This window comes from Pisolithus orientalis (genome assembly GCF_024613125.1).
Source record: "Pisolithus orientalis strain OTSU chromosome Unknown F5J12scaffold_10, whole genome shotgun sequence".
Classification (NCBI taxonomy): domain Eukaryota; kingdom Fungi; phylum Basidiomycota; class Agaricomycetes; order Boletales; family Pisolithaceae; genus Pisolithus; species Pisolithus orientalis.
Window position 1 is genome coordinate 490,216 of NW_026260791.1, and position 22,648 is coordinate 512,863.

The 22,648-nt window shown below is 48.8% G+C and overlaps 8 protein-coding genes across 8 annotated transcripts; 5 read left to right on the plus strand and 3 right to left on the minus strand.

The window, feature by feature from the left end:
- The first annotated feature begins 89 nt into the window (after positions 1–89).
- On the plus strand, positions 90–3,950 carry F5J12DRAFT_40708 (uncharacterized protein). The gene is made up of 8 exons (XM_051739271.1): positions 90–499; positions 553–650; positions 708–1,586; positions 1,637–1,696; positions 1,750–1,955; positions 2,009–2,346; positions 2,399–2,557; positions 2,609–3,950. The coding sequence occupies exons 1-8, from the start codon at positions 206–208 to the stop codon at positions 3,875–3,877; spliced, it is 3,303 nt and encodes a 1,100-aa protein (XP_051601099.1). The 5' UTR covers positions 90–205; the 3' UTR covers positions 3,878–3,950.
- A 64-nt stretch (positions 3,951–4,014) lies between these two features.
- On the minus strand, positions 4,015–5,144 carry F5J12DRAFT_40758 (S-adenosyl-L-methionine-dependent methyltransferase). Its single transcript, XM_051739274.1, has 3 exons — positions 4,661–5,144; positions 4,390–4,583; positions 4,015–4,325 (listed from the first exon to the last, which is right to left on the minus strand). The coding sequence occupies exons 1-3, from the start codon at positions 4,887–4,889 to the stop codon at positions 4,023–4,025; spliced, it is 726 nt and encodes a 241-aa protein (XP_051601100.1). The 5' UTR covers positions 4,890–5,144; the 3' UTR covers positions 4,015–4,022.
- F5J12DRAFT_823907 (uncharacterized protein) lies at positions 4,910–8,826 on the minus strand. The gene is made up of 11 exons (XM_051745417.1): positions 8,277–8,826; positions 6,888–8,221; positions 6,412–6,840; positions 6,302–6,360; positions 6,177–6,247; positions 6,033–6,127; positions 5,901–5,981; positions 5,756–5,849; positions 5,548–5,703; positions 5,390–5,497; positions 4,910–5,332 (listed from the first exon to the last, which is right to left on the minus strand). Exons 1-11 carry the CDS (start codon positions 8,727–8,729, stop codon positions 5,213–5,215), a joined length of 3,000 nt encoding a protein of 999 aa, XP_051601101.1. The 5' UTR covers positions 8,730–8,826; the 3' UTR covers positions 4,910–5,212.
- F5J12DRAFT_823911 (COX17-domain-containing protein) lies at positions 8,748–9,561 on the plus strand. The gene is made up of 5 exons (XM_051745418.1): positions 8,748–8,769; positions 8,865–8,915; positions 8,967–9,067; positions 9,121–9,266; positions 9,323–9,561. Exons 2-4 carry the CDS (start codon positions 8,904–8,906, stop codon positions 9,251–9,253), a joined length of 246 nt encoding a protein of 81 aa, XP_051601102.1. The 5' UTR covers positions 8,748–8,769; positions 8,865–8,903; the 3' UTR covers positions 9,254–9,266; positions 9,323–9,561.
- Positions 9,562–9,873: 312 nt separating this feature from the next.
- Positions 9,874–10,890, plus strand: F5J12DRAFT_823914 (Cerato-platanin). The gene is made up of 2 exons (XM_051745419.1): positions 9,874–10,611; positions 10,666–10,890. The coding sequence occupies exon 1, from the start codon at positions 10,174–10,176 to the stop codon at positions 10,606–10,608; it is 435 nt and encodes a 144-aa protein (XP_051601103.1). The 5' UTR covers positions 9,874–10,173; the 3' UTR covers positions 10,609–10,611; positions 10,666–10,890.
- Positions 10,891–11,974: 1,084 nt separating this feature from the next.
- On the plus strand, positions 11,975–12,681 carry F5J12DRAFT_823917 (Cerato-platanin). Its single transcript, XM_051745420.1, has one exon. The coding sequence runs from the start codon at positions 12,059–12,061 to the stop codon at positions 12,491–12,493; it is 435 nt and encodes a 144-aa protein (XP_051601104.1). The 5' UTR covers positions 11,975–12,058; the 3' UTR covers positions 12,494–12,681.
- A 3,233-nt stretch (positions 12,682–15,914) lies between these two features.
- Positions 15,915–17,239, minus strand: F5J12DRAFT_891610 (uncharacterized protein; the record flags this gene model as incomplete). Its single annotated transcript, XM_051747505.1, has 2 exons — positions 15,915–15,943; positions 15,997–17,239. The coding sequence occupies 2 exons, from the start codon at positions 17,237–17,239 to the stop codon at positions 15,915–15,917; spliced, it is 1,272 nt and encodes a 423-aa protein (XP_051601105.1).
- Positions 17,240–17,486: 247 nt separating this feature from the next.
- F5J12DRAFT_934834 (uncharacterized protein) lies at positions 17,487–18,429 on the plus strand (the record flags this gene model as incomplete). The annotated part of the gene is made up of 3 exons (XM_051749597.1): positions 17,487–17,838; positions 17,889–18,022; positions 18,076–18,429. The coding sequence occupies 3 exons, from the start codon at positions 17,487–17,489 to the stop codon at positions 18,427–18,429; spliced, it is 840 nt and encodes a 279-aa protein (XP_051601106.1).
- Positions 18,430–22,648: the final 4,219 nt, after the last annotated feature.

Here is a 22,648-nt window from a genome sequence, read left to right on the forward strand (position 1 = left end):
TGTTGAACTACAGCATGATAGCCACAACATGTACTGGCTACGTAGTTGGACTCTACGAGACAGATGTATTAGAGTTCGGCCTTTTCCGGCCGCGGATTCGCCATTCTAGGAACATGCTGACGTTAGCAATCTGGCTTCAATCCGCACAGTCATGAACTCCTTGCAAGGATACACACAGCAGTTGATCTTGTTTTGAGCGGGACATATGGAACATACCAACAATTTGTCGAATGAACAGCCTATCAGTAGCGGGGCCAGGACGAACGCAAAGCGAAGTCGTTCCCGAAGCGAGAGTCCTGAAGACCTTGGGCAGTCCTCAAAGACGACGCTGCATCATCTGAATGGACCTGAAACCAATGCTGAGATATACGGGGCCTCCCACTTTGGACAGTGGGGGGAGTACATGCAACGCAAGCGCGCGAAGTTGCAAATTCAGAACACCAGTTTGGAGAGCACATCTGACGAAAAGAACGGCCTCTTTCGTGGAATTTCAATATACGTGCGTGTCTGTTCTCTCGTGAATTTGGTAGATGGTTTTCTGACATACAGAAGATAAATGGATGGACGAGACCATCCATGCAAGAATTGCGGAAACTCATTGTTAGGCATGGCGGCGTCTTTCAGTCTTATCTCAGCAAGAAATCTTTAGTGTTCGCATTTCAATTCCCTATTATCGATGCTCGTGTTATATTGAGTGTTTACCACAGAACCCATATCATTACATGCTCCCTCACACCTGCCAAGATTCGCGAATTCAAGCATATGAAAGTCGTGAGACCTGAGTGGCTTGTCGAGAGCGCAGCTGCCGGCACATTGCTTCCTTGGACAGACTATATTCTCCATCCCGGCGGTAGAGCCGAGCCATCTCAGGGCTCTCCAGTAGGACAAACCACATTGAAGTCTATCTCAAGATCTACGCCACCACCCAACCCTCAAGTACAGGTCAATTGGAATGAGATGGAAGACCCCGTTTCTCGATCGAAGTCGCCGCCCAGTCCATTGTATACCACCGATCCTGCCACATATGAGGACGCTGTTCGAGTCCCTGGTTATGCTTTGGGACGGTCCAACGAAATGGCCGAACGTGTTATGGCTGATCCGCAGTGGAGAGCAGCCCACACATCAATAGCACCCGACTTTATCGAGGGGTATTACAAGAACTCGCGTCTACACCATCTCTCGATGTGGAAGGCAGAACTTAGGAATCTCGTCATGGAAGCTCAGGAACGTGCAGAACGCGAAGAATTTGGCGACTCGCAAAATAAGGACGGTCCAGTTGTACGAGAGAAAGCGGGCGCTCAGTCGACCTCGACGACGGATGTCAGTATGGGTGGCGCAGAGCTCATATTGAGATCTCCAACCAAGAACAAGGGAAAGCATAAAGCTGTCAACGACGAGAGAGTTATTATGCATTGTGATTTTGACTGTTTCTTCGTCTCTGCGGGGCTTACTACTCGGCCACAATTGCGAGGTAAACCCGTGGTCGTCTGTCATTCACAAGGAAATCAAGGTGGTGCGTCGAGTACGAGTGAAATTGCTAGCTCAAGTTACGAAGCGAGGTCGTTTGGCATCAAGAATGGTATGAGGTATGTCTCTTCTAGCCCTCATGTGCACCATGGTTCGAGGGCTTTGCCAGTCTACGACAGGCAAGGCAACTGTGCCCTTCGGTCGTGACGATACCCTATGAATTCGAGAGGTACGGGATGAGGTTCTTCGTCTTGGTTGCTGTCTGACGAGCTACCGTGAAAGATATAAAGATCTCTCTTTGCAATTCTATACAATTCTTATGCGTTATGCAGACGATCTTCAGGCGGTGTCTGTTGACGAAGCGTTAGTGGACGTATCACGTAGCGTGGAGAGTCGGAGAGCAGAGACCCCGATCCCTGTGGACGATCATGCCCTTGCGTTGGCCCAGACCATCAGGGAGGAAGTGAAGGCAGCCACCGGGTGTAACGGTAGGTGTAAGGTAGTTTCCTGCCCCCTGTGGTTTGACTGGGAGTTTGTGCAGTTAGTATCGGTATCGCAGAAAACATCCAACTGGCTCGTATTGCTACAAGGAAGGCCAAACCTGCGGGACTCTTTCATCTGAAGCGCGACGACGTCCAAAGGGTACTCGACCCACTCGGTATCGATGACCTCCATGGCTTTGGACATTCAACGCGAGAGAAAGCGAAGGAAAAACTTGGTACGGCAAACCTGGGGGAGTTAGCCAAGAAGAGCAAAGGACAGCTTTGTGAAGCGCTGGGAAAAGGTACTGGAGAGACACTTTACAAAGCCATTAGGGGAATCGACGACCGCAAGCTTGAGTCCGATAAACCCCGTAGATCTGTGTCGTGCGACATTAATGTACGTCTTTCCCTCCTTTTCAGTTTGAGGCTTGTCTTCGAACCAGATTAAGTATGGCGTCCGATTCGAAAACAACGAGCAAACCGAGACGTTCATCTATCAGATGGCGGAAGAGGTCGCGCGACGAATGAACAATATATCCGTGCGTGGCAGATCGCTGACACTGAAAATCATGAAGCGCGACTCCAGTGCGCCGAAAGAGGCACCAAAGGCAAGAGACCATAACTTTCTCTTGTCGATGACTCAGTAACATAGTATCTAGTTCCTGGGGCATGGGATATGCGAGACCTTCAATAAGCAGACAGCTCTTTCCAACATACATGGTCAGGCTACTAGTGATAGCAAAGATATAGGAGACCATGCCTGGAAGTTGCTCCTATCCTTTAACTTCGATCCCAAGGAATTGCGGGGAATAGGTATTCAAATCCAAAAGTTAGAGAAGGCGGGCACGGTAGAGAGTACCGCACAAGCGAGACTGCCCTTCCAGCCTGCACTGCGACCCAAGATGCCAGAACACAAGGCTGAGTCAATGCAAGTCGCGACTGAGCATCCGCAGATTGTTGTCCAGCCTCCTTCTCAAGAAATGGTACTATCACAGGAGAATAGCACTGCCAAAGCTGAGGAGGCCTCTGCGCACGATATTCCTCCATTTTCTCAGGTGGACAGAGATGTGTTTGATGCACTGCCGGAAAGCATCCGTAGAGAGCTAGAGAACGAATATGAACGCCGTTCCAAGTCTCCTGTACCCGACAACCCCCCTCCTGTTCCGGCTGAGCGCCGCCCAAGGATACCAGTGAAGGGAACTACCACTGACGTCAAGCGGATCACAAGGCAGCTTGCACCTAGAAGCAAAACCACTATTTCTCCGCGAAAGAGCACGCTTTTCACCAAACGTCCCACTCGTGTTGGCCTCTCCTCCGTGCGCGTTCCCGAGGATGAACTCCGGGAGCTTGGTATTGACCCCGAGGTTTTCGCGGCCCTGCCCGTCGATGTGCAACGCGAGCAGTTGATCACGGCCCGACATCTCAAGAATGGAGGAGTGCTGACTGAGCCGACGGTTCTCAAGTACGCGAAAAGAAAAACTCGCGTGTATCCTAAAAAGCCCCCACCTCTGGCCAAACACCCGCAACACCCTTTCTTAAAGCAGCAAGGTCCAAAGAAAGGAGAGAAGCTGTACTTTACGATGACGGATGATGTACAGCGGGTAATTGAAACTTGGGTCGAAAACTTCAAGGAAGACCCTCCGAACCAGAAAGATGTGGAGTATTTCAGCAAGTTCTTGGTGCAGAGTGTTGAGACATCGGATACGGGAATGGAGAAAACGATCGCCGTGATGAAGTGGTGGTTAGTGCTGCTGCGCAGATATTGGGAGTTCTACGAGCACGACGATCTGCTAGAAACTGAAGTTGTAACACAACGGATGACCTCGGAGAAGATAGGAAAGGGTTGGTGGGCAGCCTTCCGAGAGGTGAAATCCAAGGTGGATGAAATAACTAAGAAGCGCTTTGGAGGTACTCTTTGCTTGAAGTAATTGACGTGTATTATTCCTGGGCATTAGTTTATTTGTGACTGAAAGCTACGTACGTACCAGCGGACGAAGTTCTCGCAAGGAATATGATACGACCACTGTAGATATCGGTCACCCAGAATCTCACACATGAAGTTCATCTCTCCTTTCATTTGTCTCCCCGGGCAACGAAGAAGGTCACCGACTCCGTCGCGTGTCTAGGCATTGCGTTCGTTGCTTTCGTGAAGCTGAAATTATGAAGTCCGGCACCTTCGAAGGCATTCCGAACTTCTTCAGCAGTGAAGCCACCCGTGTGGGGCACGATGTGGTGGGCGTTAGAAGGAAAGATCTCTTCAGATGACTGACTCTTGATTAAATCTGCGACCAGGAGCGAGGCCCCCTGTTTAAGGTACGAAACTAAGGACTTGGTGACACTGTCGATCGACGCGAAGTGATGGTAAGCATTTGCGCACTAAAACGCCGATCATCACGCCTATGTCCGCATTCACAATAGGAACATAACATCCTCCACTCACCACAATAACGTCAAAGGTCATCCCCTTCAGATGCTCTTCATCCTCCTTTATCGCTGGTATGCACACGGCCCTCATCTCGTCAGGAGAGATGCCCTGATTGTAAACGCTGAGATTATACATATCAACCATATTCTGGCTGATATCGACGCCCACGATGGACTTGGCATGTGGTGCGAGTTCCCTGGATATAAGACCTACATATCATGTGCGTGGTATGTAGGTTCTACGCGTGGGGTGGTGCAAGTAGGCACCATCGATATGGCTGACTTACCAGTTCCACAAGCAAAATCCATAACCGTTGTTTCCTCCTCGGCGAAATGATACAGCTTGAGCATCGCAGCTACCAACCTCCGTGCGCACTCTAACGCGCCGGGGCGTTCGGAGTAGTGTTCTGCGATTCCAGCACTATTGAAGAATTGTTTGTTTGCTTCTTCGATTCCGTTGGTTTGACCAAGCCCACGGCAATGTCCATGGGTTGGCAACGTCGGGTGCTCTGCCATGTTGGTTCTGGTTTCTACACAGGAAGAGCAGTGGCTGTGTATCAACGATAGGACTCTGACTCTAATCGGCTACAGTTGAGGTAGCAGAATATAACAAACGAGTGGACAAGCAAGCCGTAGCCTACAAAGACAAGAAAGAAAATTGGCTACTGTCAATTAGACATAGGTGTAAACAGGGTAAGCACAGGAATCATCGTCAATACGGTCACAGGACATGGGAGAGGACAAAAGAAGGAAAGACGTCAAAGCAATGTCTCATACACAATGCAGCCCAAAAACAGAAGTAAAAGCAATGAAGAGAACGGTAGGAACGCGTAAGACGTTTAACGCTGTTCCCTAACCTTGTACCAAACCACGCCGATCACAAGCAGACCTAAACCAGCGATGAAAGCAAACAAAACGAGCACATCTCTATAGTAGCTGCTGAGGTCGAAACCAAACAGCTATTGTAACAAAAATCAGAAAATCCGGCTTGTCAAGCAGATAGAAGTCGTGCTTACTATTTGCATCATGACTGCTGCAGATATGCTGATGGGGACACCTTGCAAGGTATCTTGGATCGTGAGTCCAGATCCAACTTCGTTTACGGAAAGGGCCTCCAGGCAAAACTGACATCGTGGGGATAAGTACAACAAATTTTCCTGCCACGGATACTAACCTTGAGGGGGCAAAGCCATTGGAGCCACCTCAACACCGGCGGAATGGACGTCAAGTGCACGAAGAAGCCAGCATATGTCATCTGGTATAATGCCGAAAGGGCGGATATCAAAATTGCAATCCCGCCGTTGCGGAAAGAAGTGGCAAGGAAGAAGTTCTGCAATAATGGTGAGATCGACAGATGTCACAGCGAACATGGTAAAGCTTACCCAGAGGGTCATGGCGAGCGTGTACAATACGAGAATGAAGAGGAACTTGAAGAACCTGGAAGCTTCGGGAGACAAGCCTGCCATCCAATATGTACTGGAAATCAAACGGTAAAATCGGGTAACATGAAGTTGCCAAGCGACTCACATGGTCGATACAATGATAGTCGGAAGGACTCGCAATGGTATAACATCGAACAAAATTCGGGATAACAACCACGCGGTCGGACTGTTCAGGGGGCATCAGAAAATAGAATGGTGAGAAACATCAAGGTCTTACCTGTAGTATGAATTGGACCGTTCGCGAACGAATAACGAACGAACTTCCACGACATTATACAATGCACTCAACGACGAAAATGCGGTCAATGATCCCTACGGTCTGTCAGTCGCCGTCAATAAATACGACAGGACATGCTCTCACCAGGAAGAATAGACATCCCACTCGAGACTGGAAGCCTGCGATGGTGATACCAGTGTGGAAATACAGTCCACCTGTACCATGGCCGCTATTTCAGTTGTTGAATGAAACCTCCGCAACCAACGCACCACAGAATACCCCTAAAATAGCGGCTATTGTAACATGGGTAAGGAACAACGTCTTGTCTCTACCCAGCGCAATTCAGTAACATGCACAGGTCCCTGCAAGGTGTACTTACCGCCGTATTATCTTCCATTCTCGCCCGCATAACACCTGAAATTGGGTGAGGAACGTTGTAGCGTAGTCGCCTCGGGATGGCTTGCTGCGATTCGATAAAGCTTCTACATCGGCTGCACCAGCAGGCTTTTCGTCAGCGGTTGGACTCGCGCTGGGACCACTCAAGTCTTGCGACTGATTAACAGTGCTTTCCATCACGCGTGAAGAGGAGAAAAGTCCGACTGGAGCAACACTTGCGATCTCAAGGAGGTAATCCGCGACGTTGTATCCTTCTTCGTACTCTGGCATCTCTGAAATACTATCTTGTGCAACCTCTGCATCACGAATAACCTTGAAGTGTTGGGCAGGCGCAAGTCCACCGGGGCCTGAATATAACGCACGTCCGTGTGAAAGGAGCATAACGGAGTCAAAAGCATGGTAAAGTCGCGAGCTATGGTCAAAATAAGACGAAGCGCCGGCCCGATATTCGAAACGTACCTTGGTTGATGGACGCTGCAAATAACCGCAACACCTCGACTATTATTCTTTTCGCCTTCTATGGCACCGAATAACCCGCCTCCTCCTCTCGCAACTTCCTTAAGCACGGAAACGACGCGCCACGCACTTACAGAGTCCAAACCACTCGTTGGCTCATCACACACGAGAATATCAGGGCATCCGACAAGCTCCAACCCGATACTCACTCGGCGTGCCTCACCCCCACTGATGCCACGGCCTGATCCATCTGTCGCGCCAATCCTAGTTTCTGCAACACCTTCCAAACCTAGTTTTTCAATCACAGCGTCGACAATAGCCGCCTTCCTTTCTTCCGATAGCGATTCTGGTAGGCGTAGAGACGCTGCGAATATCAAAGCCTCCCGGACCGTCAAGAATGCAGGCAGCACATCCGTCTGCGGTACGAATGCTACACGAGGGCGTTTACCAGCAGGCAGAGGAGGGAATGTTATGGAGCCTGTGAATAGCCCCGACTTGGGTTTCCCAGCGATCAATTCTACCAACGTCGTCTTCCCCGCACCGCTGGGACCGAGGACAGCCATCAACATCCCTGGACCAATAGTTCCGCTAACGCCGTCCAGGATAGTTTTTTCTCCATTAGCATGTCCGGAGGGAGAGAATATTGAACCTTTGAATGTGCCCGATGGTCGTATGAAATAGGAGACGTCTGACCAACGAACGCCGATACCACCTGCTGCACCACCATCGAATGGCTTGTTGCGCGCAGCGCGTTGGAGGAACAATCCCCATACGACAGCGATGATGCCAGCTCCGAGTAAGGCACCCACGACAGCAAGACCAGCAATGACACCTCCGCCTAGCTGTGAAGAATTACTTCCAGTCGAGGTTGAATTCGCGTTGGAGGAATCTATCACAGCCTGACTGACGCATTCCCCGAAAACGCATCCTTGCAAAGCCAACCCACTTGAGCCGAAGAGACCGTTGAGAACCTCCTGTTGGAAATTACATGTATCGCCGTTGCAAGAAACTGTGAGGCTGCCACTGAGTGCGTTTATAGTACCATTGAGGCTCAGAGACGGAACACCTCCACAGAATGCGGTGCCCTCGAAGCAAGCGCATTGCAGATTGGAGCAAGTCCATGTGTCTGTTGAACCCGAGGTCGACTGCGTACAGGGGGAGGCGGTACACGAGAATTGTTCGACGCCGGCGTAGAAGAGTTGGGCATACGCTGCCGAAGATCCATTTGGAGAAAGAAGAGTGCCAGAAGTATTGTGCAAGGGAGAGAGCGAACTGTTGTAGGTGCGGAGAATATTCAAATTAGATTGCAACGGGAAGAGTGATTGCAAGGTAGGATTCTGAGACGACATGAGACTCGATCACATCTGATTAGGGCAAATAGTATGAACGTACGTTGACCTGGCAGCTTATCTCACCGGCTGCATATACCGTTGGTTGTGTATTACAAACTAGGGTGTCGTTTACGCCCGACGCCGCAGCTAGCCCAGCACTTGCGCTGGCATTGCCATTGACAGCGGCCCACGCTGTTTGACACGCGGACGAAGTAGTACATACATTGCACCCAGTACCAGTCCACCCGCTAGAGCAAGAGCAGCCAGAGGCTGTCAGGTTAGGAAAACCTCCTGACGTCGATGACGCGAGAGTGCGATTTGAACCGTCAAAGATAGTACCGCCACAAGCGGGTTCCGAGCAGTTCGAACCACCAAATCCAGGAGGGCATAGGCAGCTGGAGGAGGATGCAGTGCCAAAGTTTGAACACGACTGGCCTGCTACATGACTGGCCAATAGAACGGTTGAAGCCAGCGCGCAGAATATTTTGGACAACAGCGACGTTCGCGCAGCCATCGTCGATCTGCTTCGCCACGAGACCCACCAAAGACAAAACCCTGATAAAAGGTAAGTATGAGTTGTCCCGAGTAAGGTGACGGTATTCGCTAGAGCCTGCTGGCACCTTACATAAGCAAGGAACAGAACAACGTACGAAATGACCCGGCGACGGTTGGCAGAAACCTTGTAGCAATGTTCTCCAGTGTAAGTCAGCGCAGAGGTCGTCGTCGAGGAAGAGTTCTGAGCGTTTATTAGTTCTTCTCCTGGTGGTCACCATCACCGCCAGCTCCAGCTCCGGAGAAGTATGACCCTACAAATCCCAAAATGAACCCTCTTAACCCGAAGGGTCTCAAGCCGTACGTCTGCCATTTTGCTTTGCTACAGACCAGACATGTCCAGTTTTGTCTAGATGCTGCGCATGCCCAGAAACAAAGGCCGCTCGTGACGCTTGCTTCCTTGAGAAAGGTGGAGACCAGGGTCAGTGCGCTGAAGTTCTTAAGAAGCATGTCGAATGCATGCGTTCGCTCGGGTTCGAGATATAACTCGCATATGACAGTGAGGCAGCCTTCTTGTCTTTGTTGTCTATTGCACATCCTGAATGACGACTTTAGCTTATATTTATTTATGCTAATTACAACTAGAAACGACATAGATTTTATGTAGCCAGCTCACACAATCCATTAGTTCTGCTCCCCTCATCCCTGTGGCAGACAAACGACGAGTTAAGGACACATACCTCATAGTCCGGATGTCTCGTCCCTCCTGCATTGTTCGCAGGAGTACAATTCTGGCTTTTGCGTTTCATGCTGGCAAGCTATCGGACCAACTTCTACCAGGAGAGGTTTAAATCCCCGACACTCCACCCATCAGCATCGCTTGTGCCAATTTTGTCGTGCTACCTTCTAGATACCATCAACTCCGGCTTGCGCTGACCTGATGAGCAGTTTTTATCCAGGAACCTTGGGCCTTTTTGTTACATTCCATGCTTCTCGCCACATTTCTGCAAGAGGCCAGTATTTTTGGTGTACGGCCCTGTTTCGCCCTCTCAAAGGGGGACGGAAATACCTGTGTTGATAACTCCAGCTGCCAAGAGCTTCGAGCGGATTGCGGTGTGGTTCTGTCCGAGCGTTTACAGTAAAGCTGATACTAGACTGGTGAGTGGCTTAACGATCCATCCAGCTATTGTATCGAAAACATTACTTGTGGTACTGTGTTTGGATTTTCCTTCCGCTCGGATGGAAGTCGTGAAGCCTGGAAAAAGCATTATGGCCCGCCCCGTCAGTCTGCTGACCATGAACGCACGGTGTATATTCGGAAATACTACCCTTCACTACTTCAGACACGGTCCTACATTCAGCCAAATATTCACCGATACCTAGGCATATAAGGGAGGCCACCTTGGAGAAATTTCGACCACCTGCACTGTTCAAAGCCCATATCCTCATCACGTCCTACGTTCGAAATGAAGCTCGCATCTATCCTCGTTTTCCTATCCACCTTTACCCTCCACGTACTCTGCCAAACCACAACACAAACCCTCTCCTATGATCCGGTTTACGATGACTCCTCTGAATCTCTTGATTACCTAGCGTGCTCCAACGGCTCCAATGGACTGGAAACCCTAGGGTACTCAACGCTCGGACAGGTTCCAAACTTCCCATACGTCGGAGGGGCGTATACTGTCACGGGCTGGAACTCACCCGCTTGTAAAACTTGCTACAACCTCACCTACGAGGACAAGTCGATTTCTGTCCTTGCCGTAGACAGCGCGTTGGAGGGGTTTAATGTTGCACAGCAAGCAATGGATTACTTGACAGACGGACAGTCAACCCAATTGGGGAGGGTGGACGTGCAGTCGACGCCTGTGGACCCGGCGTACTGCGGTTTCCTTCAGTGAATGGTGGTGTATCACTTCATTGCCGTTCTACCGTCCCGTTCTTACCGAGGTTGTTAGTCTACCCGCCCAAGGTGCCGTGCGGTCGGCTCCCTTTTCCAGACTTTGGAGTCCATGCTACCAGGATACTGAAACTCGAACTGCCTCTTCCACTACATGCATCAGTAATGCAATTATGTACCAATCATTCCTCGTACTCTCGCTTCCCTTTAGATGGCACATTTATTATGCACAGTCATTTTTGCACTGTACGAAAATTATATGGAATATGTATCTTTGCAGCGGAACTCTGGCCGTGGACGCCTCTGCGTTGCTACAATAGTAAAGATAGCCGCTATGATGTCCATGTGGTCTCGGAGCACTCAGTATGATCGGAGTAAGATGACCGGGAGACTGACACGTTTCATGTCCGTGCCAGCCGAGCTGAACATTTCTTGTTCGCCAATTGCAGCTGAGCACTGTTTGGCAATGCCACTGTGTGCAAGCGGCCCGACCGGCAGTGTATCCTAGCTGGCAGTGATTCGACATCAATCATGTTTAGGCACTTCAAGTGTCATGATCAGGTAATTGGGGAATGGGAAGTGATCGCGCGAAGACCAGGGGACATGAGGCCTCCTAGCATGTGGTGCGTCGTCATTTCATCGATTTGAGTTTACCGCCCCAGTCGTGTTGGTTACACAGCCAAGCTGCTCGCCGAGCTCATTCGGCGGGCACCTATGGCCGGATATGACTCGACAGCCACGTTGGAACTCCTTCGAGGACTCCTATGAAAACTTATGCCCTCTACCCAGCCACGGGCTCCGGCCATCAAGCAATGCGTATTATATCTGGCAGGAAAATAAGTTGCTACACCCCTCTTGAATTGTCGTTAGACTTTAAAATTATCTTCCCGCAGTAGGGCATAGATGCCCGCCAATGAATTCCTTTCGGGCTAACCGCGAACTTCCCCCACGAAAGAGCGACGACAGGCTCGGGTCACCTAGTGTTCACGTGGGCACCCGCATGCATGCCTAACTAGTACGTGTGCTTACTGACATCGACCCAAGCCCGTGCGGGTAACGGACCATGATCATCGATGCACTCGACTCGCCTTTCGGATGCAGGCCGCGGCACTGGGCCTGATTCCTTAATACGTTTACTTTCATTTCCGCATCACAATTGACACTTGGCAGGCCTGTGTTGCTGTGTTGCTTTCCGTTAGCCTACTGTCCGCGTCCACTGCTCTGATGGGCACGGTGTCAAAGAGAATCCCCGCTGGGGCAGGGTGAATGTCACATTCTCCCGATGCCTGCCGAACGGCTTCTTTGACCTGCCTTTCGCCGATAGTTGAATCGTATAAAGGAGGATGCTTCTGTGGCTTGTGGTCCTCAGACAAAACCATTCGGTCAGCTTCTTTCAAATCCCTCACAAAGCACTCGCATTGTGCCCTTCAGATACTCCACTCACCTCCACAATGAAGTTCGCATCCTCCATCTTCTCCTTGCTTGCGCTCGCTCTCCCTGCATTCTCCCAAACAACAACACAAACTCTGTCCTACGATACCGCGTACGACAATTCCTCCGGACTCCTCTCTAATCTAGCCTGCTCGGATGGTGAATATGGACTTGAAACCAAGGGGTACAATACGCTTGGAGAGCTGCCCAACTTTCCCAACGTCGGGGGCGTGTACACCGTTACGGGCTGGGACTCTCCTGGATGCGGGACGTGCTACAACGTCACATACGGCAGCACGAGTATCTATATTCTCGCAGTGGATGTGTCGCTAGAGGGGTTTAACATCGCGCAAGCTGCGATGAATACGCTGACAGGAAATCTGGCTTCCGAGCTTGGCAGAATTAACGTGCAGTCGACACAAGTGGACGCCTCTTACTGTGGGATCAGCGCATGAGCCAAAGAAGTGTGGTGGTAGCTCTTTGGTTCGTACCCCATCCCTTAAGGTGATGCTGCGCTAACGGATAATCGACTTCAGGTGGACTGATGGACTAGCCTTTCACCTTCGGACATTACATCCTTCAGATACTAGATATCTTCTTGCTTACTGTTCAGCCTCGGACTTTTTAACTATGACAAGGACATGTTCATGTATCACTGATGTAGACATGGAATCATTGCACTTACTCTGACCTACTCTTCTCACTCCCCTTTTGGAGATGTAAGTTAAGTGCCCGCAGTGGCTCAAGACTGGAAAATGTCGTTTTCTGCGCCGTTCATCAGACGTTATCAGCGAACGCGTCTACTTTCTCGTTCTTCCCTCGTGTCCGCACAAATAGGCCAGAAGTGCTGATTTGATCCCGCCACCATACGCATACAAAGTTCCAAAGAAGTGGAGAAGTCCCTGCCACTTCCGTTCCTGACGTCTTCACACTCGTTCGTCACATGGTCCTGGGCCTGTCTGCACGACGGGAATGAGTAAGAAGTACAAGGCCGAAGCACACACGCACCTGACAATAGATTCCCTTCGTGGTCTACTACACGGAACTTACTTCCTGCAAGCTCGTGCGATAAAGCATGGGTGATCACTTGACGGTGGGTGAGCAGGCGCTGCCCATTACGGGGGCACAAAAGCTGGACCACCTGAAGTGCAGGCGTCATGACAGCGAGAAAGGCAAGACTCAAGAACGGCCTTCGATGGGGGGATCTGGTTTCTTGGAATTCTCGGGCTACGAGCCCCAGATATCCGACGGGAGGGAAAAGTGAATCAGCGAAGGGCATACCCAAAAATACAGCAACACGAATAGTCATCTAGAGATTTAGACACCATCGATTCACCATGTCGAAATAGTCACTGAGATCCTGCGCGGAGTTAATGTGGTCAAAATGAATCGAAGTGAGGAATGTTCCGTAGTCGTGCATAAAGCTCTCCCACGAAATTAGACTCCACCGTGTATCGAAAATGACTTTCCAAAGACTGATGGACGTGCTCTCCGCGTAGATTTTAGCCAACGGGGGTCCAAATGTAGGTGTGAGTGTGTTGACAGGGGAGAGGATAGAAATGGGGAAATATTCGCTATCCCACGACAGGTACGGACAATGGAAGGTGTGCAATCGAGAAAGGCTCTCCAACAACTCCACAAGTTCGTATCGTGGAGGTTTTGAGGTAGTGTTGTCCAGTCAAGGACAGGTATCGAAGATACAGAGTATCGCAAAGCATTGAGCATACTAGACATCGTCGGTGGGACATTGTCAGGGGTAGACTATATTGCGAACGAACGATTTCAATATTAGGCACACACTCGATGATTACAACCAGATACCAAACAGGTTCTGTATCTGCACCGGTAGGATGATCACGAATAGTAACATCTAACCGTTGTCCACTGTCCGAAAGGTTCGGCTTCTGCCACAGTTACCTTTCTTGTCGAGTATTTCAGCAGCATGGTGTAAAGCAAAGAAAGACATCGCACTTTTCCAATGTAAACGGCTCGGTAGAGACGGCGGATGGCCACGTGCTACCACTGCCTGCACACGCGAACCAAGTACCGTTTGGTGACGAGGGCAGCCTGAAGTGCAGGGTGATATTTTCAATTGTAGGGGGGTCCGAGGATGCTTGAATTTTTCAAAGATCTTAGGGACTAGCACGTAGGGCGCGTAAGTTCAGAAAGCCTATTAGGAAGCTGAACCAGAGAAAATGGGAATTATTTACATAAGCAAGCATGGCATTACATACATAGTCACTCCCTTGTCGGTGTTCTTCGCTATTACCTTCAGACTACCATCACATAGTCACTGCAATTCGCGGACTAGGTCACACGATATGACCACCTTAGCCATGGCAGCCTAGCACGTTGTCTAAAGCCTGCCGGGCGCACCGTGCGTGGTGAACAGAGACCACTGATTAGTCTTGTATCCAAAATTTCTGCGCCGCTGTTACGGCCCTGGATTCCACAAGCCCATGTCCTATTATGTAGGTAAAGTCATCGACAAACGGTTCTTATTCTGCACCGTTCCATAATGTTTTCTGCACAATTTTTGCACAGCGCAAACCCATCCTGTCAGCCAGACCTAGTCGTTGTCCTCGAATCCCAATTACCCCTCTACACTGTTTTCCTGATTTTCCGACTATCTGAGGTAGCCAAAATAGCCACAATGCACAGATCCCCATACAGATGTTCCAACGTTTCGAGCTCGCGTCTATGGTGCTTTCCTGAGAAGCCACTTTAACGATGCGGGTGAGATTCCTGTGTTGGAAAATCGAGATGTGGATTGGGAAGTTCTTTGCCTATGGAGGGCGGCCTTTTATGCTTTCTCTGAGCTTCGACCTTTCCAACCGAAGTCGGTGGGGTAGTAGGAAGCGTTGATAAGAGCACAGGTGTAGTACGAGCCCCCAATACGAATGACTGTCATGATTTTCACATTAATGTTGTATACGGTACCTAAGATAATTGAGGGCATTAAATGCTTTTACCTTCTCAGCTCATGCCACAGAGGCTGAGGTGCTACATGCAGCGGTGTCACCCTCATGGATGCAGGTGAAACAATATACCAGGGAAAGACCATAAGAAGCCGGTATTAAGTCCGCAAATTTAAATATTCGAATAGCAAAAAAACTAGTTGAGCTCAGTTATCTGCGTCTGCACGAAGCTGTGACCCTACCCGGAAAGAACCCGCCAGCGAAAAAGTATGCGCTTACTTAGACTTAGGTTGCCGAGGACAGTCTGGCTCACTTGCAAACCACTCCATTGATATGCTGTCTGAAATGATAGCCATCTGAATTGAAAGACGACTTGACGTGATGTAATTGAGAAGATTCCCTGCAAAAGTCCATAGGCGCAGATATGCACTAGTAACCGTGTGGAACATACTGAGAAGTCGAGGAGTCAGGCTTCTCTCTTGTAGCTGGTATGATTGACTGACGTCAGAAGCCTAGTTGTCTTGGTTCTGTCAGGATTGCTATTACCAGGGACATTGTGTGCAACCACTGAGCAAAATTTCTACGTGTCATGAACTGATCTCGTTGCGAAATACAGGCTTTGCATCCGAACTCTGTAGACATCTCTGCCGGTGGGCTCAACTTGAACACTAGTACCAGTTACTAGATAAGCATAGAGATCGCGTGGTTGTTCTCGGCCGTGCAAAATATGCATAGACTTCCTTACCATGTTCAACATCAACTGCGCCGCCATCAAGGTAACTGTTTTTCAGTCAACACGTCATATGGACGAAGAGAACAAGATAGCTACAAGGAATTGAATCCGAGAATAAGCCGCAGGGATGTGCAAAAGGTACTACACATTTGCTCAGACCTCCAACGGACTACAGAGAGCACGATAAGAAAAGTCACGTGCGTTTTCCATTCCTGGTAAGTACCTTCATGCTTTTTGCATGACCGGGAGACTGTCTGTGCAATTAATGGGTGTGAGTAGGAAGTACAAGACCAAAACCTACACGCACCTGATAACAGATTCCCCTCGTGGTCTACTATGCGGAAGTTACTTCCTGCAAGCTCATGCTCTAAAGCACGGGTGACAACTCGAGAGTGCCTCGTGAGAAGGCACTGCACATTATGGCAGTCTAAAAGTTGGACCACCCGAAGTGTGGGAACCACGGCATTGAGAATGGCAAGACTCGAGAACAGCTTTCGATACCCGGATCTCGTTTCTTGGAATTTTTGGGACATGAGACCCAGGTATCCAACGGAAGGAAGAGGTGAATCAACGAAGGATATGCTTGAGAACTCTTCCACACAGATGGTCATCTGGAGGAGATTTGGGCACTGCCGATTCACCATGTCCAGGTAGTCAGTGAGATTTCGTGTGAAGTTGTTGCAGTCAAAATGGATCGAAGTGAGGAATGTCCCGTAGATGTCCATAAACTCCTCCCACAAACCTACATCCCACCGCGTATCAAGAATGATTTTCCGAAGACTTATGGACGTGTTCTCCGCGTCGATTTCAGCTAACGGAGGTCCAAAGGTAAGAGCGAGTGTGTTGACCGAGGAGAGGATAGAAGTGGGGAATTTTTCATTCCCCCACGAAAGGTAAGGGCAATGGAAGGTGTGCAATCGAGGAAGGCTCTTCAACAGCTCCACGAGTTCAGATACCGCAGGCTTTGCGGGTGTTGTCCAATCAAGGATGCGGATCGAAGATGCAGAGTATCGCAAGGCATCGACGATACCAAACAGCGGTGTTGGGAGAACGTTACCAGGGATAAACGTCATTGCAAACGAAACAATGGCAATGTTAGGCAGACACTTGATGATATCGGCCAAATAATAGTCAGCTTCCGTATCTGCACGAGTAAGATGATCACGAATGACAACGTCCAATCGCTGCGTCCACCGTCCGAGAGGTTCGGCTCCTGCTACAGTTCCCTTCCCTATCGCGTATTTCTGTAGCGTGGCGCAAAGCGAAGAAAGACATCGAGCTCTACCAATATAAATGGCTCGGTAGAGGTGACGGATGGCTATGTGCCACCACCGTCTGCATACACGAACTAAGTATCGTTTCGTAACGAGGGCAGCCCGAAGTTTAGGGTGATATTGTTGATTGTAACAGGGTCCGATGAAGGTTGATTTTTCGAAGATCTCAGGGACTAGTGTATAGGGCACATAAGTTGCAAAATCGAAAATGTGGTCCCATAATTCAGGTGGAAGATCAGGAATCTGAGTGGCCGCACGTTTTGTCCTTGTTGCCATCTGACCCAGTGCTGAGTGATAATGGCGAATTTTGGAGTGGGTTTTCACAGCATTACGTAATCACCACTATCTGTGCACACATCGTCATACACTTCAAGTTTGTTCTCTGTAACCCTATTACATTACAGCGGTTTGCGAACATAATGTCAATCACAGAATATTTGTGAGCGCGTCGTGAGCTTTGCCCGATATGGAAATGTAGGAATGTGCACTTTCGTCGCCTTCATTTGTCTACGTACTACCAGCGATGGCCAAACAGCAGCGAGAGAAACTCACAATCAAAATAAACCGACGTCGAGACCTTCCCCCAGCAGATGATGACAAGGTCGACAAGCTTCTGGCTCTTCCGCTTTCCGCAACACCCATGGTTTCAGAGCCAGTGCCGACAGCACAGGTCGAGATTCTGGATGGAACTTTGCAACACGCTGAGTCCCTTCAAGCACAAGAATTCCACTGTAACATGATTGGCCAAACTGACAGTGCTGAGAGCAGCTGTGAGGAGCAAGACTTCACAGCCATGAGTGATGCTGGAGCTGCAGATGAGCCTGATGGTGTTGAGGTAGAGGATCAGTGGCAATCAGATAGCAAAGAGTCAAATGGTAACTGATAACTTTCATCTATGCATTATTACTGACTGCTTTCCATCAAGGAAAAGGTTCTGGGACTGCATTCATCAACCTCAACCTGATGTCATTTAGAACTTTGTGTGGGCAAAAGCAGCCTGAATGCAGCTCAATTTCACGCTCAGAGGATGAATCATTACTGCAGAAATCATCGAAAAAGGTGTGCACTACTGCAATCCACCACAGTTTACTGCTACTCATGTGGTTAACCAGAGAACTAAAGCTGCACAATGCGAACCCAAGCAACGAAAGAAAACGAAAGTTCAGGCAGATCTGAGTGCAGAGGAAGACTGTTCAACAATAGATGCACCTGTAGACGAACCACGACTGTTCACAGTCTATGTTCAAGTGTGGGCTACCTCTCCGGACTCTCGAAAACCAGGTGGGAAATCTACAAAGGTCTCGGTGACCAAAATCACCTCCAAGGGACCCTTCAAGTGTGATACCACTTCTGCTTTTTTCTCCTTCAAGTCTCGTGTCGCAAAAGCCTTGTCTTGTCAAGTGTCAGCACTTCCAGTCTTGAAGTTCAAATGGAAGTTTGAGAATCAAGCACAAGGCACCCCATGAAAGAAAGTTGCTGATGAAGCTGGTTATGAGGCACTCATTGATGCTGTGAAGGTGAAGCACTGGCATGAGAATGTGGTTGTTTGGCTTTATACCCCAGTGCTGAAAAAAGATGAAGAGGTATGGCCCCCCTGGATGAACCATTAGTGCCAGCTAATCTGTAATTTTGGAGCATTGGGATGTGGGTGGGGCAGATGGTGCTGATCAGCCCATTGATCTTGACAGCGAAGTTGATGCACCTTTCAATAGCAAGGCTCACCTTTTTTGGAGGATGACGAGCTGCAGGATTGTCAAGTCTATAGAGAGGAATATACTGTAGGTAGGTAAGTAAGTGTTCCAATATAATGAATGGAAGGAGTCCCACCTCAGACTTCAAGTTGGTTGAAGCTGAGGTGCAGTAAGGAAAAAAAATAAACTGCTAAGTGTCCACTTTTGGATTACATAATGCTGTGCTTGGTGAACCACAACTAAGGTAAAAGTGATAAACTCCAACATGCCCCTTCAACGAGTATAGTCAAGAAGGAATTAAAAGAAAATAATACCCATAGCTTCAGAGAAACAAACATGCTTCTCCCTAGACACACCCTTAGTCAGCACATCAGCCACCTGGTCATTGGTAGACACATAGTTGACGACTACTTCTCCAGAATCCACCTTCTTTCATATGAAGTGATGACAGATCGCAATATGTTTTGTGTGGTTGTGGAACATTGCATTTCAAGCCAGTGAGATAGCAGATTGATTGTCAATGAGGAGGGGAGTGGGTTCATGTGACAGCACAGTCTTGAGTTTGAGGACTAGGGTACGAATCCAGATAGCTTCCTTTGTGGCAGCACCTGCAGCCATGTACTCAGCTTCTGTACTTGAGAGAGCAACAGACAATTGCTTTTTTGATGACCAGCTAACAACTCCACCAGAAAGGATGAAAGTATAGCCAGTAACAGAGTGGCAGTCATTGATATCTGCTGCCCAATCTGCATCTACATACCTGATCATGCATGCATTTGAGTCTTGCTTATAGGTAAGACAGACATCAGGGGTGCATCGCAGATAGTGAAGAATGCACTTTAGCACAGTAGAGTGTTCATGCCCAGGGCATGCAGCATGATGGCTCAACATGCCTACAGTAAAGGCAAGGTTGGGCCTTGTTGCTAGCATTGCATACATAAGGGCTCTGAGAGTGCCCTGGTATGACTTGGTGTCAGCCTCTGGAATTTCTAGTTTTTTGAGCTTTAGGTTAGGCTTGATGGGGGTCACAATGGCTCACCCCTTGCTCATTCCAAAGCACTCGAGAATACTCTCGACATATCTCTTCTGTGAGAGCTGTATGATACCTTTATCATGGTCATGAAGTATCTCCATTCCTAAAATCCAACATGCCTCCCCCAGATCTTTCATCTTGTACTCCTGTGAGAGCTGAGCCTTGATGCGCTCAATGGTTGTGTGGCACTTTGAGAGTATTAGCTTGTCAACTACATAGACAGCAACAACAATGAGTATGCCATTCTCGACTTTAAAGAAGAGGCTATGGTCGGCCTGGCTTCAAGTGAAACCCAGGGATTTGAAAACAGTCCAAAGATGAGAGTACCATGACTTGGGGGCCTGTTTAAGGCCATAGAGTGCTCGTAACAGCTGCCAGACTTTGTTGCTGTCAGAAGGACAGCCCAGAGGGGGGCGAAGGTATATTTCTTCATCTAATAGTCCATTTAGGAATGCAGATTTAACATCCATCTGATGAATTTTGAGATTATACTTAGTGGCAAGTGCCAGGAGTATGTGGATGGTTGCAAACTTGGTGACGGGTGGAAATGTCTCTGTGTAGTCAATCCTGTGTACCTGTGTAAAGCCTTTGGCTACCAAACAAGCCTTGTACCTCTCAATTTCACCAGTCAGCCCTTGCTTGATCTTGTAGACCCATTTCGAGTCAATCAGTTTATGGCCAGGAGGCAGGGCAACTTCCTCATACAGTCTGATGGACTTGAAGGTCTGTAATTTGTCAATCATTGCAGTGTACCACTGATCTGCATCGGTGCTTCACATTGCATCGTTGAACGAGCAAGGTTCATTGTCATGTGTTGTGGATGCTTTGTAAGCCACTTCCTCATTCGTCTCAGCCACCTCAGCCTTGCTGTTGCCACATGCATGCTCTCGCTCTCGAGTGACTTTGTTGATGGGGCTTCCACCCTCACTCTCTGCACCTGAACCCTCTGGCACCTCAAGTTGTTGACTAGGTAAGGTTGTCCTGTCATAGGAATTGATGAAAAAGCAATAATCATCATCTCTAGGTGGTGCTTTTCATGTTCTGGTGGACCTGCAGGTCTCTCGAGGTGGAATTGGAGTTGGATAGGGCTGCAGGGGTGTTGCTTTATGCATGGTAGGTTTCAGCGTCATCCTGGCTTGCTTTACTGATGGTTTTGAGGCTGTTTCAAGCGCTTTTTTAGGACTCTGGCTGCTGCCTGGCATGTTACCCTCTGAGTGCTGTGGGGAATGATCTACCATTGATCCTGAGTGATCAGGTGCATTGTTTGACTCAATTTTGACCTCATGGACAACATCTTCACTCTCTCCCTCACTAGACTCAAGATCCCCATCATCAGACTCCATGTGAGCATGGCCTTCCATGCCTGAAGCCCTGATGGTATCCAGGTGCGATGTATTGCCCTTTTGGGCATTCCCTCTTATGTCTGCTGTTTTACTAACCATGCCTGCAGGATCTTCTTCTATCTGGATGTGATCTAGGCCCACTGCTGTGCTTCCCTCATCAAATACTACATCCCAGGATTCAAAGACATGACCAGTGGGCTGGTGTAAGCATAGGTATGCTTTCTTGTTCTCTGCAAAGCCCAGATGAATGCATTTTAAGGACTTTGCATCTAGCTTCTTTCTTTTTTCCTCAGGTATATGTATGTGTGCAGTGCAGCCAAAGGTTCAGATATGGGCCAGTGATGGCTTAATCTCTGTAAAGGCTTCATATGGTGTGACATCCTTGGAGATAGTACAGGTCAGTGATCAGTTGATTAGGTAGGCCACATACTGGATAGCATCCCCCCAATATTTATTTGGCAGTCCAGCGTTTTTTAGCATTGCCTGTGCACTTTCAACAAGTGTGTGGTTCATCTGCTTGGTAACACCGTTCTCCTGTGGGGTATAGGCATTTGTCTTCTCGTGGTGGACCCCTTTTGACTTGAGGTAGGCCTTGAACTCATCTGAGCCATACTCCCCACCTCTGTCACTCCAAAAATAATTTGCTTTTTTGCCAGTCTTGACTTCAGCTCGAGCAAGGTAGTCTTTCACTGAGGGGAAGACTTCATCCTTGGATTTTATTAGTTTAACCACAAGGTGGTGTGAGCAAGCATCAATGAAGGTTACAAAGTAGCAGTGTCCAGTTTGGGCTGTAGTCTCCATGGGGCCACATACATCAGAGTATGTCTAGTAGAGTACTGTTGGGCTTTCAATGTTTGACCTGATGGGTATCACCTTATGGTGTTGCTTCCCTTCAAGGCAAGGTTGGCATACTGAGTTCAAGTGCTCAGTGCCAGTAAGCTCCATGCCTTCAACCATTCCCACTTTAACCAGTTTAAGCACAGATTTTGTATTTGCATGCCCAAGTCATTGATGCCACAAGTCAAGTGTGGCTACAGACTTTGGTGCTGCAGCTGCAAGTGCCAGGAAAGTAAGGGTAGGGTCAAGTAGTGGAGATGGTCCTTGTACGACAAGTGCTCCATGACTCGGAGAGTGAGTCCTTGCTGCAAGGATGTAGAGTGAGCCTTGACAACAACCCACACCTACAGTGTCTGTACCATTGGTGATTGAGCATGTTCCACCCATGAAGGTGACTTGGACATTTCTAGTGGCAAGGTATGCCACTGAGAGGAGGTTTGTGCTGAGATCTGGAACAAAATAGACCTTCTGTAGTAGGATTCTACTGGTCTTCCCATTTGGAAGATCCATACAAAGTTCAATCCATCTGATGGCAGTAGCAGGAATTGTGCTCCCATTTCCAATGACTACAGGCTGTGGGGGTGAGAGCATCTTTAGTGAAGTGAACCATTTCTGCTGACAGCACATATTCACAGAGGCACCAGAGTCAATGACCCAGTGCATGTGTAGATTCTTGCCATTGTCAGTGGCCATGAAGGGCCATAGGGTGCTGTCTTCAGCAGGTGAGATGCACATGACTTTAGCAACAAGTTTGTCCTCCTTAGGATTATCCTTTTCAGCC